The 16402-nt window shown below is 29.7% G+C and overlaps 1 protein-coding gene across 1 annotated transcript in view; it reads right to left on the bottom strand.

The window, feature by feature from the left end:
• Positions 1-12255, bottom strand: part of LOC143069612 (homeobox protein six1-like) — a 34984-nt gene extending 22729 nt beyond the window's left edge. Inside the window, exon 1 of the mRNA XM_076244330.1 lies at positions 12067-12255. Coding sequence (XP_076100445.1) covers positions 12067-12106 — 40 coding nt within the window. The 5' untranslated portion in view covers positions 12107-12255. The remainder of the gene's footprint in view (positions 1-12066) is intronic.
• Between the last annotated feature and the right edge of the window lie 4147 nt (positions 12256-16402).

The following is a 16402-nucleotide window of genomic DNA, read 5'->3' as shown; positions in this document are numbered from 1 at the left end:
GTCATAGTCTCTTATTTTCATCACTTGTCATATAAGATCTTTTTCTTCGAGTAATCTTTTTATAAGGAATGATTGAGGTATTTACAAATCATATGATGTCAATGGATTCAAATATTCGCCCATGTTGGATAGCACATTTAAAGCACATTCTGTGCAGGTAAAATCACCCCACCTTTTATATTTTTGGAGCTTATGATGCTCATGCAGGCTTTTTTATATGTTGTGTTGTTTAGACTGTTGTTTGTCTGTTTGACGTTTTTTTGTTTTTTTCGGTGGCCTTGTCTTGGACATACGAGTTGGAATATCCCTTCGGTATCGCATACCGATCTACTTCGAGACTGTTAATTTCTTCTTTTTGACAATCGAGGGGACATTCTTAAGCTCGCCATACAGTGACAGTTTATGTTAGTTTTTGAATACAACCAATTGGGGAGTGCATTTTGTTTTGCCTTATATTTTTGAGATTTGTTTTTTTTTCAGATGTTTTAATTTTAAACGACCATAATTGTATCAAAACGACAATACATGAAAAAGAGCATCAGTGAATGGAACCAAAGTTTTCAAAACTTAAAAACCAGGTTAGAAAAATCGTGACTGTGTGTGTTACATTTTAATGTTGTGTCGTTGTTCTCTTATATTTAATGCGTTTCCCTCAGTTTTAGTTTAATACCCCGATTTTGTTTTTTGTCCATAGATTTACGATTTTTGAACAGCGGTATACTACTGTTGCCTTTATATATACAAACTACACGGGACACATAATTTTGTTTCTTTAAACACACAGCAAGTATACTTCAATATTGCCATTATTACCCTTATATTAAACAAAAGTGTTATAGGGTATATATCCTGCACCCATACAACGCTTATCAAAGAAACATTAATAAACACGTTTACATTGAAAGCTTTTACTTTTGTAAATCCTGTTTAATAAAATATATTTTGTCTAGTTACATTTTGATAAATACATATCAATTTCATAGTGTCGACCAAGTACGGAAAATAATACAAACCACACACATATATATTAGTGTTTCACTGTATACTTTTCTTTAGATGGATACATCGCGTTTAAAAACACCATTGTGAATAAGGTTGTTTAATAATGACAATTGAATTTATATTACGTAGAAAACCATTTCATGGATTTGTTTTGTGCATACATGTAGTGTTTATTGACGACTAGATTTGTTGACTTTTTAATGAGCTAATGAGTTTTCAATGCTATTCTTAAGTTTGGTACATAATAAAAATTAAAAAAGAATATTTATTAGGTGTACTCTTACACTGCCATATATAACCCAAAAGTGGTCATGATCGAAATGAAATAAAGATGGACGACTGATACTTTTTTCACAAGTTCTAAAATGTAATTCCTATGAGAAAATTACTGAAATAAAATCATTTATCAATATCTTGAAAATCTGTAAATAATATGTGTGTTTAAAAAGAAAAGAAAGTAACTTTGGTTTTCCTTTTTAAGAAACAATGCTATGTATTTAGAATTGAAATGATATATATATATATATATGTACATTAGGGTATGAATTGATTATCTTTTTTTTCACCTATTTATATCTTTAAAATTAATTGTTCATATTAATACTTGAGATTTGGTCTGCACTAAGGCAACCCCTGTTGCAAAAGCAGTAAAAAACACCGAGAGATCTCGAACTTGTAGACAAATAAAACCATGGATAAAAGAAAAAGATGGAGAGACAACTAGCATTATCCAAAACGCCAATGATGCTTTAGAAAGTAAAAGAAAAGATAATAGGGGGTTTCCTGATTATGTTTGGACTGTGTTTTCATGTATTGTTGAAAGGAACAATTTGCTTGAGATATTGAAATTAATTTTAGATGTGGAATATATATTTTATTCGAACACTTTTTTATGAGAAATTTTAGATGTAAATGTGTATTACTATAAGATTAACTATATCAAAACACTGATGCTGAAAGCAACACTCCATAAAATATGCAAGAATAAATAGAAAAATGACGTATTTAAATTTAGGAGAAAAGAAAAAAAAATTATACCAAAGAGGAAAACACGTTAACCGGACGCAAGACATCGAAATTGCACAGGGGATTAAACTGAACTAATTAACTCTCAGACTTCAGCTTAAAAAAATCAAATTCAAATATCTTTAATTTCGTTTTTTTCCCTTATAAATGTAAAATGGAAATACTGTAGCATGTTTTGTTTGTGTAACATTGATTCCAGTCGTCATGTTGTTTATGCAAAAAGTCTGCTTAACTGTATGGCCTTTCGAAAACGAATGTTACCAAAAATAGTATAGAATTCCGATAAGTCTTGGGGGAATATTGTAACAAAAATTGAACAACCATGCAAATTAAAGCAACAGTGTTCTCTATTTTTAACACGACTATTCTGTATCATAGATTAGGAGACAAACTTTCCGCTTCATCCTTTTTAGGTTGTCTGTTATATTTATCATGTTATTAGCTATACATCTAAATTTTTCTAAAATTTTCTTGTTGGCGCCTGTATAGTTAGCCGATAATACCTTTTCGAAAGCTCTCTTCCTTTATCGAAGATCAAATGACAATCGAACATATCGTTTTCAATAGACATCTGTTTCGACGTTAATGACGACTAGTTAAATGTGCATCTGCTGCTTTTTGCATTGTTAAAATTTATTTTATTTGTTTCCTTTAATGAAACAAATCAGCCTTTATGGCAGATATGCAATGTATCAAATTTCCAATCGAACGGAGAAATATGACAAATTTTATTTTTATGGCATTTAATCTTTCTTATTAGATTTGCACGGAAGCTGTAATATATCTCTAGAAGTAAATTATGTTGTGCATCACATGAAAAAGTATATTTAAAAAAAATCAATGTTGTTTATATGTGCATATTTATTAAATTATAATTTATATAACTGCACACTGTCGTCATCCAACCTATGATTAAATAACTATAAAAACCTACTTCAGAAAACCAGTTTTGGTGTAAATATTATCCTAGTACAGAAAGATACTTACACAAAATTAGATATACAAATAAATAAAATAAGATCCCATGTACATATATATTGAAATGAGCAGCTGGTAGAAGTTCTTCAGCAATGCCTCTCGACAAATGCTTTTATACAATATTCGAATTCATTTATATACATCATGGACCCTAACAGTTGTCATGCAGTTATTAACATGGCAATTTCTGATTCGTATCCATTTATTAGAATGTGTTTTGACAAAACAACTTTTATTTCTCCTCCAGGAAAAGCTCGAGTGAGGCATACTGTTTTGAAATCTGTTATCCCTATTTTGACAATTTTACCTAATATGGCTGTTTTGTTCACACATCGTTATACATATAATGGAATTTGATGCGACTGTCATACAAGTGAGAGGTTTAGCGCTATAATACCATGTTCAATCCAACATTTTCTGCATTTGAGACTGATTGTACCAAGTCAGGAATATGACAGTTGTTGTTCATTCGTTTGATGTCTTTTATCGTTTGATTTTGCCATTTGATTAGAGACTTTCCGTTGTGAATTTTCCTCGGAGTTCGGTATTTTTGTTATTTTACTTTTTGAATGTTTTGTTTTGGTTAATTAGTAATGAATGTCCTATGCGTTTGTTAATGTTTACAAATAAAACAAAATTTGCAAATGGAAATATGTTTTTGATAACCACTGCAGGCGCATTTTTATTTTTTGCATAACGATATAAAAATTAGCTGATCAAAATTAAAATAATATATATATATATATATATATATATATATGCTTGTTTTATCAATCCATGGAATTTTCTTTCTGGTTTCTTCGACACTGTTGTAATACGCGATAAGACGTGTCACGGTACTTGTCTATCCCAAATTCATGTATTTGGTTTTGATGTTATATATATATGTTATATTTGTTATTCTCGTGGGATTTTGTCTATATGTGTTACATTTTAGTGTTATGTCGTTGTTCTCCTCTTATATTTAATGCGTTTCCCTCGGTTTTAGTTTGTTATCCCGATTTTGTTTTTTGTCCATGGATTTATGAGTTTTGAACAGCGGTATACTACTGTTGCCTTTATTTGTACATTTGAGCAAATTGACACGATAGTAATGTTCAATTGATTTAACGAATCAACAGACAGAATCGGAAAATTAACTTCAGTGAATGAAATGAAATTCAACGTGTAAGTTATTATTTTTGGTGAGGTTCGCGATGCCCAGTCTTTAGTTTACTATGTATTGTTTTAAAATCTTGGGTTTTATTTCTGCGTCGTTTTTTGCCAAGGCATTGTCAGTTTTTCTTCGCCTTTTGAGGTTTAAACGTCTTTTTTGTATTTTCTCCTATCTGTTTAATAATTATTGAAACCGATTCTAGGGATTTCTACATGTGTTTGATGACTCCATCTCACTGGTACACCCTATACCATGGGGTAAATTTTTATAAAGAATGAAAACATTTTGAAACAGGCTCTGCATGTCATGAAATATTTACAAGGTAAATTGGTACCTTCCCCTTTCATATTTAAACAAAGTAAAATGATTATACAAGTTTTTATAATTATTATTAAGTCTGAAGTAGAAGAGAAAGATTGTTGTTCATCCATGTTTATGACACGGAATCCCTATGCACACTGAACGAAATTCAAGGCACAACTAATGCGTCTTTATTGCTGTTCTACCGTCACAGCATTCTAAATACTCGGGTATTCATGATATTTTAATAGATTGTGGAAAGAGTTAATGTCAAAGGAGCAATGCATTTATTTCTGTCCTTCACCTGTGCAATTGTTAGAAGTTCTGCATTAAATGGTGAACTATAAGAAATGTCATTCTTTTTTTAACTTTCTTAAAAACAATATTATTTGGCTCCATACTTTCTACAACTTACATTATTCAAAATAAACAGACGTTAGAACTAGTATACGCGAAATTAAATATTTAATTATTTCTTTTATCTCCTACTTACAAACATTAAACGAGAAAATAAATTAAAGCAATTGTTTATGATATTCTTCTCATAAAAACGTAAAGCTTTATCATATATACTCTCATCAACATCCTTATTCTGTACAAATAGACATATTCAATAAAATATATGACTTTCTAAGTATCAATATATCGTGTCCAAAGCATAAATATAACACATCTATATCAAACGTGTGTAAAAAATCAATTGAAAGTCTATTGTTAAAACCATCTAGATTCACGATATGAATTTATATATAATATTTAAATAAAAAATAAATAAATCATAAGAAAACGATGTACTCGACATATCCCCACCTCCAACGACGCTGATTACGACGACTTAATGAGAAAAAACATTAAAACATAAGTAGAGAATTACTGAAGTTTAGTTACTGTATCATACGCTTCATCAATGTTTGCTGTTCACGCTGCGATTCCAAATGTATTCCAGTTAAATATGTAACTGAAGTCCCTGAGACGCCGAGTTGTTCTTTTAGATACATTACCAACATGGGTGGCCTGACTTATCAAAACTATATGGCTTTAGTGAAAGGGTCATAATAATGTTATAGAATGATAAAAAATTAAACATTTCCTAAACCTTCCTAAATAATGAATATTCAGGGATAATTACCTTGATTTTACCGATAAAAAGACTGACTGATCTTTGAAGTCAAACAGCACGCGCCGAGTCCTGCATTCGATACGTATAGCGATATCAATATTGGTTTGAAAAATCGCGGATGGATGGGGTGAAATTCAATTATGATTTACTAGATAAATGTCTACAATTTAAAAGGTTTTACCTATATATTGACAGTCTGTCGAATGATCAGAAAAAGGTCGTTTCTTGTGTAAATTTAACTGTTTTAAATCACCTACCTATTGGGTAAATATTGAATAAATAATCTATGTGAATTAAACAGAAATAGAAAAAAAAAGAGAAATATTATAAGACTATAAGGTTTCAATAGGCACTTAAATATCTGATGTTTATTTTGTGTATTTTCATTGTCAACAAGCGGCTCCCGACGTGAAGGTGTTCTTGTGACTGTTTGTAAAACATGAATTGATAGTAACAATATACGGTATAAATTAGTGACAGAAACCCTTTGATACTAACCTTATCGATAATTATTATTTTGTCAACAACCTGATTTGATAAATGACTAAAGCTATTAGAACCGTCAATAGCTTAAAAAATCAACAAAACTAGGACCAAGAAAAAAGCGAATGAATCGCCTTATCATACAAAATCTGTCAAAGTGTTGTATTATCTACAACATTTTATCCCATAATTATTTTGTCCTCAATTTTCCTAACATCAAGAAAAGAAACATTGAAAAAGGCAATGTATGGTTAGTTTTTGGAACCTAATCCTTTTTGCTGTCAATCAAAGACGAGACCGGATCGTTTGGGCTTTGATCTAAAGACCACAGTCATTCATCATACGTTACAGTTTAATTTTTCTATTTAAGAAAATGAAATTATAGATATCTTTACGTCTTATTAAGATAAATAAGTATTTCTCAGCTGTTAAATTATTTACCCGGTGAATATAATATAGAACTAGCACACATGTCATTTTCAACCATTGGGTTTTAGTGAAAAACTAATTCACTTTTAAAAACGACTTTTAATAAAATTGAGAATGGAAATGGGGAATGTGCCAAAGAGACAACAACCCGACCATAGAAAAAAAAAACAACAGCAGAAGGTCACCAACAGGTCTTCAATGTAGCGAGAAATTCCCGCACCCGGAGGCGTCCTTCAACTGGCCCCTAAATGAATTTATAATTCAAGATTTTTGCAGTTTGTTGTTTTTTAAGAATACATTCGAAACCGTTCAAGAATTAAGTTAGTTGGAAATAAAAATAAAAATATAATTTTGAATTTAAGGAAGATCATAAGTATATATTTCTTGAGATAGAATTTTCTTATACTTTGCCAAAATGGAGATTTTACTATGCTTTTTTCAAAGATATAATAAACAGTATGGATCACCGTGCTATGTTCTAAGCTATGAGTCGTTGAAAATGACCTAAAATTGGTTAGATTGTTCATGAAAAAACACATTTGATTGCATAGAAAAAATCTATGAGATAGAATTTTGAAATAAAAGGTAGGTGTTATAATATGTTTTAAGAAAATAAAAATAAAAAATAGTGTCACCGAACTTGCTTTCTTGCTACAAGTAAAAATTATAAATTTCCCTATCAGTCCAGTATATATTTTTAACTCAAATAGTTATCTCCCCTTAAATGGTTTATTTGAAAAATGATTTTAAAAACACAAAATTTGATACTTGGTTAATTTTAATAAGAACACAAATCACCAAGTTTTCTTTCTATAAATAACAGTCTAACCATTAAATTGCAAATCTGTTTCCAAATTTGCAGATTTGGGCAAATAACTAGACCGATTTTGTACTGCGATTGTACAATCCAAGATGGCAGTATACCATGAATCTACCTTAAACATAAAAAAGACTTCGAACACCACAAACTCAGAAAATCACACGAAATATCGCCCACGGGTTCTTTTTCGTTTACATTTGCAAAATAATTAAAGTTAATATTATAATGCATTTCACCAATCTCGGTTAAAGGTAACAATTAAATGGAAATAGCTTTTATGACACAATTATTATCCCAGACTAGTATTAAACGAACGATACAAAAAGGTTCAAATACAAATTTATTTTGATAACACATACTTGATACCAAAAAAATAAAATGAAAATGAATAGGACTTAAGATATATTCTTTCAGATGTTTAAATCATAAATTAAACATTTCCCCCTTGAAAGGAAATCTTTACCAAATATAGTGTGAAAAAATATGCAGCCAATTTAAATAGTCACTACAAAACAGAATATTTGAAGAGATATATAATAAAGAAATTAAAAACTAAAACCTTAATCAATATAAATCACAAATTTGTACATCTGTCTACTCAGTTTCTTCATTTTAAACATTCTGATTGTCCTTATAATATCTAATCTAATAATCAGCTTTTGTTTCCATGAAATCGACAAGAAAATGCATTTATTTTTGTTTCTTCAAATGTTTGGAAAAAAATAAAAGAAAGAAAAGCACATGTTACTCGCCAAGCTAAAATTTACGTTATTTGGTCACATCTTCTTTTGTCTTATCATATAGAATCTATAAAGCACATAGTTTTATCATGTTTCATTTAATCCCATAACTATTTGGTCAGCAATTTTTCAAACAGAGAAACTTTTAGATGTGTTAATCAAACTCCAATTCTCGTCAGGTTGTTTCGATAAAGGAGATACGTAATTATTGAATAAAAAGAAAAACTTCGAAGACAAGAAGGCGTTTTGAAACAACAGTTTCTTCTTGCGTTTAAATTGTCTAAACTTTAAAAATAGTATGAACCAAATGGCTTAGACACGCACCTTTCTTTATAGACTAGTACACAAATCTTATTTGAAATCTTCAGACCGAAATATTCGGATAGCTTGTAGGCATTATTAAACAAACTCTACAAAATAAGTAACTAAAAATTGGAACTTAAAATACAAACACACGCGGAATGGGTTTGTTCACAGAAAGAAACAAAGAATATAAAATGCTTTCAGAGCTAGCCATGAAGAACTATACTTTTGGTTATAGTTTTCTCGTTTTGTTGCCGTTTCAATGACGAATAAAGGCAACAGTAGTATAGCGGTGTTCAAAAGTCATACTCGACACCTTCTTTTGAACATACCAAAATGGTCCTAAAATTTAATTAATTTATAGAAGCATTCGTTAAACCGTGTATATGTTCCTCCATTCTCTCTTTATATACATTTTTTTCACCAATATTCATACTATATGGTCCACAAATTCAATATTTTATAAGAGTATTATTTTAACCTTACATGTCCCTGTCGACTCTCTGCATATAAATACTTTGTAACCAATAGATATTAGCTTTAGCAAGCATGATGTTAAAAATGCAAGATTGTCATGCAAAGCTAACTTGGTTCAGCGAAGACATTTTTTTTCAGTAACATTAGACACAAGATCAACACCTTTAACAAATTTACAGAGTAAATCAATTACCATTATTATAAATTTATACATTATTTTTTTTTAATGATTTTGTAATTTTCATATTAAATTTAATGTTCCACTTAAATCAATGAAGCAATATTGAACAGCAAATGAGCTAACGATTGATAGAATTAACATCTTTTTAAAATCTAAGTTAACATCATTTTTCTTGGAAATGGATTATTTGGATTATAGAATAATCCTTCAAAAATGTATAAAAGTTATAATTTTCCATTGAAATGTATAAAAGATCATATCAAAGTCCAGTTAACAATGAAAATAAATACTTTCATTCTGTCTGTTTCAGTAACTTCACAATTAACTAATGAAACAGTTTTTGTTATATGTTTATCAAAAGACAGTTTCACAAAACATCTTTAATGGAAAATAATGAATAATTCATTAAAACTAGCTATGAATTTAGAACTAGTTTACTTTTCAACGAGGTATAGTTCTATTTTTATTGATAGGAAACTAGTTCCTGTTTCTTTAAATACGAAAATCGTCAAAAGATTCCGAATAACTGTACCAAGTCAGGAATATGACAATTGTTATCCATTCGTTTGATGTGTTTTAGCTTTCCATTTTCCATTTGATTAGATACTTTTCGCTTTGAATCTTCCTTGGAGTTCAGTATTTTTCTTATTTAACTTTTTTTTTTAAAACAGAACAGTTTTGTATTGTTCTTCATGCCTTGTTTATATGCTTTTTGGTCACATAACCCCTAAATTTATGTGCATCATTGCTTTCAAATGTTTAGGTTTTAGCGTTCCCGATGACGCTGACTCCAAAAAATGCAATTAGGACACAATAAATTTATCAAATTTTTATTTGGATTAACATATTACCATCAAAGTTTTTGAAAAAAAATACATGTCAGGCTTTCAATTGTCATTTCCTTATCTGTCTATATATCACAAAAAGCGTAGTTTATATAATTTTAAAAATGTTGGCGAGATTTTCAAAATTCAACCTAAAACAATTGAAAAAGTGTGGGGTAAAGAATAGTACAACTTGATGTAAATATTTCCTGTTTGTAAAAATAATTGACAATATACAAGGAAATAAAACAATAAAACTACAATCAACTTCTGTATAACTAACTGGTCCATTTAAAACTGATTATGATATACAGCTATAGATATGAAACATAGCTGCAATTTATGAAAATTGAGACTTTTATTTGGTTTGATTTGAAAAATTGTAACGAACATAATGTATAATTTGTGGCCATTACCGTATGAATTATGAAGAGTTTTATTACATTATAACACAACAATTATACCCTGTTAAGCTGGCCTACGGTATAATTTTGCCAATCTTGTATAAAATTTGTCCAGTAGAATAATTTGATAGTGTGTTTTAATGGCAATACACAAAATCTATATCGTATCTGGTATTTATCTTTAAATGAAACATACATAAATTTTGCTATAATTTTACAAAACTGATAAACAATCTGTACATTTGAATACTCGAAAAATAATTAATCCTCCCCAAATTTGTAGGGTTAGTAGATAATAATCAGCTAGGTATCATGTATTTATTTGTCTCGTTAAATTGAGATTGATATCAAAATAAATAAAGCTAAATGCCAATTGATAAACGACAAAGAAAAATATACAATTGCACTAAGTCAATAAAACTGATCAGAGATAAAGAAGAAAAAAATAATTGTGTTTTAAAAGAGGTTTGTCGGTTTGGTTAGAATCAAATATGTTGAGTAATTGGGGTTAAGTCGTCCATTTCTGTGTCTTTTCGTTTAGGGGTTGTTAATTTCTTGTAAACATTTTTATAATTCGATTAACAGTTATGGTTTCGTGAGAATTTATTTTCAACACAATGAACAGACTGTATTTAACAGGAGAATAATTTTTCTTTACACGACTATTCTAAACAAATATTGTTTCTTGATAAATATTCAACAAAAATAATATGCTTTGCTATAATTAATAATTTCAGTCTAGATGTGCATCAAAGAGACTTCATGTAGATATTCAAAATATATTCAAACCGTATTTTATTTTTATTCTATTTCAATGATTTAACACTTAATTTGTATTTATTGTTTTTATCAAGATTTCACATTTTCACGGTGTTGTTTAGATTATTTCATATTATGCAAACATAAGATTTAAATTTAAAATAGTAAAAATATAGTAAAACAACTTGCTTAAATCGCATTACACTATTCAATTATTAAAAAACTAAATATTTCTTCAAAAACGAGCATATTATTTTTTAATGTTAAAAATCATTTTGATGACCATTTGTTATCTTGAAAGTTTTATTGCGTGTTTACTCTTTTTGTCATAGGACAATATTTTTCTTGGTTGGGGAATTTGCTGTAGAACACAACATTTTTTTAAATTTCATTTTATAACTTTTTCTATTTATACATTATAAAATCTACCAGTCTGTTTTGTTTTCTTAGATACTTACGAACTTATCTTATTAAATTTTATCAATCTAGTTTACAATTTCAAAAAGAACGATTGAGACAGAAATTGAAAAAGAGAAAAAAAATATATATTTCATTACACATTTAATAAAAAAAAAAGAATACGATATGAATATGAATAATTTTCTGACCTCCATGCTGTATTTCCACAATTTACAATAACAATATTTAAACTAAATGGTTGACAATTATACAAAATTTGCAGATCGGAACTGATCACTGTTATTATAGCGACATATTAATTACAACTGGCACTGCTCAGTTTGTAGACATTTATGACTCCGTTTGCTTCATTTATGTTGCATCCACTCAACATCATCAGAACAAAGACGTTTAAAATAAAATTACTTTTCGCGTTCTTTATTTTTTCCCATCTCTCTCTTTCTTTTTTTTTCTTAAACTTCTCTTAAATTATTCACCACTAAGCTTAAATTTTTATGAAGACACCTTACATTTTAAAACGTTTAGCACGCACACGATTTCCACACTAAAAGTCAATGTAAAAGCTAACATTTCACAAACATATGTCAAAAAGTGTAAACAAAGTTGGTAGCAATTACTATACAAATAATGGTGATAGTACTCACCTGAGTAATGATAAGGGTCCATGACTGCCTGAGAATGCATCCTGTCTGTACTACTGCAATCCGATAGTAGTAGAGTAGTCACTCAGGTAAACGCTTTTATGTTCTATGCTTAAAAATATTTATGTTTAGTTACAGTTCTGTATTTCTTATCTATTAACAAGCCCCACCCCCAAACTTTACCGCTTTGTTTTCATACACAAGTGTTACAGAAGTTATTGAGCCATAAAAAGAACTGCTGATCGAGAGGTGTTTAACCATTGGCAGCAACGATATAAACAACGGACCCGGTGACAATTAAATGGCCGGTCACTGATGAAGGATCTTACTCCGGACAGATTCCGATAGTCCTGAATTAAATGATTGACAGCGATACTCCTAGAGGGATGCAGACGTCGGTTGGTTCTTGGATAATTTGTTTGTGATGCTGTAACGTTAGAAAGACAGATCATATGACACCTCTAATTTCCTTTGGTTTCCGAGTAATTCCAAGTAGTTTATTAACTGGAACAGATCCCTCTATGGACCCGGATTCACTTCATATTGGAAATTTAAGAAGCATATATATTATACAGAATGAACATCAAATTATGAGATGCCACAGAACAAGAAACATGATGACTGCACAAACGAAATAAATAATTTAGTGTAATGGAAATTCTACAAGATACTAATAAACTTCGATTATTAGTTTTTAAAAATAAAAAGAAGAAAAATTAGAAGACAAATCAGGATAACGTGTTATTCTTACCTAAAAAATTATGAATAGTTCCTGTCAAAACTTCTCTCTCATCTGATAAGGCTATTTTAAGAAGGTAATGCATTATTATTATTTAACAGTTTAAAATGATGACCATCTGATAGTTTTTCTTGATTGTACAAGATAGTGTTAGGTTTCAACTATCAAACGATTTAAAAGTGGACCAGTATTTTAAGGTCAGGTGAAACCTCACGGAGTTCAAATTAAAACACTAGACCTATAACAATGGCAATCACTATAAAAAAAACTTTACCTTTAAATGAACCAACAATTAAACCCATCTATGTGGTTTGTTTGTTATTTGGTGGAAGCCATTTGACTAGTCAAATTTAAATTTAACCTAATCTATTTCAACTTAAATTTTACAATAGATTTAATAAGTGAAGCGTTAAAATGACATTTAATAATAATAAAAATAATAATATTGATAATAAAAAAACATGGCAATAAAATATACTATTCAGAGAGAGAGCGAAAGTACTCTGTTGTAAGTTCCTTCATGCAAGCATGAAAACGTATCCATTATTCCGATTTCCGTACGCCAAACACGTGTTGTTTTTTTTCGGAATGACTGTCATCAGATATTTACGAAAACCAACAGTTTGGAAAGCTAAAAATAGAAAAAAAGCGTAAGAGCAAACAAACGAAAACGGAAAAATCTTAGTTAAGAGCATACACATATTCTTGAAACAATTGTACACCACTTATATAATTTATGACAAAATTACAAATGATAAATAAAAAAATAGTAAACCATTTGTTCACATCTCAAAAGCCAAAGTATACAACATATAAACATGGAAGGGGAACACAATTGGAATAACAAAATGGAGTTAAACCATTTATCCGTATGCAGTTTTTTTTTTTATCAATCTTTGAAATTAATATTTATTCAAGAAAAAGAAAACAATGAGTGATTAATTTCATAAACAGTAAATTGCTTTGAAAAAAGATATGAATGCTATTAGCAATATCTTTGGTATTTTCTTCAAATAGATATCATAAACAAATTAAATGTTGCGGTCAATTTCTATGCAGTTTAATAAGTAATAAATTTGTTTAGAACTTTCAGTAAACGGGTTTACTATTATTCACATATTGAAGAAAAACATCCACAAGCACAATTTGCCAGAATAGTAAAAAAAAGTCATAAAGCATCACAAAACAGTAAGAAATAAAGAAATAATATCTGTTAGCTTCCGATCAAATACAAAAATGATTAAGATATTTTCATCATCAAAATCTATTAGATTTATCAGTAATTTTAATTTTATTGCCATCTTATCCAAATACATAATAACTTTCTTTTTTAAGGGATATTCATATGTCATGTTGTGTTACGATATCATCTATATTCATAAAGCGGAAAATAGAACATTTGAAAGATTTGAATGCGAGAGAACTAATGAGGCCTACAAATTATCGCATCAAGTTTCAGAATTATAGGAATACACGAAATATTTAACTTCGTCTCTATCATGTCTTTGACAAGTGGGGTATAGAATTTCAAAGCCAAGTTTAAATAATTTCATAGACTGAATGATTGGGAGAAAGTATTTACATGATTATCCTTGTCTGTTGTAGTAGTAACATCTGATTCATCTTGGATAATATAACTTTTTTATATTAGTTTTCTGAAGCCTTGTTGTCTGTCTGGCCACCTTTTGACACCAGTGATTACCTCCCTTTCAATGCCAATGAATGCAATGACCAATATAAGCATAGAACGCAAGGAAAAGGAAGAGAAAAATGAGTTAAGAAGTCCACACCAATAAGAGCTCTGGACGTAAGATATTTATTAAATGTTATTTCAAGTCTTTAACTCTGAATGATAACAATTCTTGAAACTGATTTCACTCCAGTTTTTTAGTGGAGTTCGTGTTGTTTCTTATTTATTATTTATAACTGTTGTTGTAAATGTCCTTTGGTTTTTTTAGTCTTTGTTTACTCCTTGGTTTTGATTATTATTGTCTTATATGACCCATGTCTTTTTCAAAAGACTAATCCCTGAAAAAAAGTTAGGATTTTATTCACACAAAATAAAATTATATCGAAAAAAATAAAATCACAAACAGAATGAACACCGAGGTAAACTCAAAACGTAAGACCTTAATCAAATGACAAAATCAAAAGCTCGAACACACCAAATGAATGAACAACTGTTTATATTCCCTGACTTGGAACAGGCAAAACCTTTGCGAAATTAGTGCTATGTGTAGTCTTATCCAAGGCATAGATTACCTTAGCCGTATTTGGCACAACTTTTTGGAATTTTGGATCCTAAATGCTCTTCAACTTTCTACTTGTTTGGCTTTATAAATATTTTGATATGAGCGTCACTGATGAGTCTTATGAAGACGAAACGCGCGTCTGGAGTACTAAATTATAAGCCTGGTACCTTTGATAACTATTTACACAACTGGGTCGATGCCACTGCTGGTTGACGTTTCGTCCCCGAGGGTATCACCAGCCCAGTCGTCAACACTTCTGTGTTGACATGAATATCAATAATGTGGTCATTTTGATGAATTTCCTGTTACAAAACTTTGAATTTTTCGAAAAACTAAGGATTTTCTTATCCCAGGCATAGATTACGTTAGCCGTATTTGGCACAACTTTTTGGAATTTTGGATCCTATAAATGCTCTTCAACTTTCTACTTGTTTGGCTTTATAAATATTTTGATATGAGCGTCAGTGATGAGTCTCATGAAGACGAAACGCGCGTCTGGCGTACTAAATTGTAAGCCTGGTACCTTTGATAACTATTTACGATACACATTAATTCAATATGATTAAATAATGACATCCTTTGCTGCAAAGTATCACAAAAATGTAAAATTTTTCTTCAACGTCAATAAAAGAACTCGATAACATTTTTATCTAAAGTGTTGAAACCTTTGAAGGATAAGCAATAATACATTATTAATTCCATACGTCCGAAGCACTTTTATGGATTCTATGAGGTTGTGGAAGCACTTTTATGGATTCCATGAGGTTGTGTTTGTTATCTGGATTTGTCTCTTTGTTCGATGATAAGAATTTGACATCGACACACTTCTGTTGCCTTAATGTACACTATCGGAAACGTTAAAAACCAAATATTTGAAAGCCAATGAAATAAAAGCTAGAACTTTTGGAAAACTTTGATATGACTAAAAGGTGCCTTATTAAAATAGAATCATCTTAGTTCCATTGAAACATATCATTGTTTGTCTAATAATCAAGAACATAAGATTTCGCCATTTTTTGGTTTTTGACCTTGTTGGTTTAATCGCATGGTAAACGACAATACCTCTTTATAACAGCTGAATCATAAGCACATTTTCAGTCACAGGCAACAGATAATATAAAAAAGACGATGTGGTATGATTGCCAATGAGACAACTCTCCACAAGATAAGTTGGTAATAAAAGTTTATTGAGCAAATGCACAAGAAACAAAGATCATTTCGCAAACAAGTTTCAAGTAAAATCACAAAAATACTGAAGTCCGAGGAAAATTTAAAAAGTAAAGGTTCTAATCAAAGGCAAAATTAAAAGCTCAAACATGTTAATCGAATGGATAGCAACTGCCATAGC

This window comes from Mytilus galloprovincialis, chromosome 3, assembly GCF_965363235.1.
Source record: "Mytilus galloprovincialis chromosome 3, xbMytGall1.hap1.1, whole genome shotgun sequence".
Lineage (NCBI taxonomy): Eukaryota > Metazoa > Mollusca > Bivalvia > Mytilida > Mytilidae > Mytilus > Mytilus galloprovincialis.
Note: the sequence above shows the minus strand (reverse complement) of the source record. Positions and strands in the feature narration are given on the sequence as shown.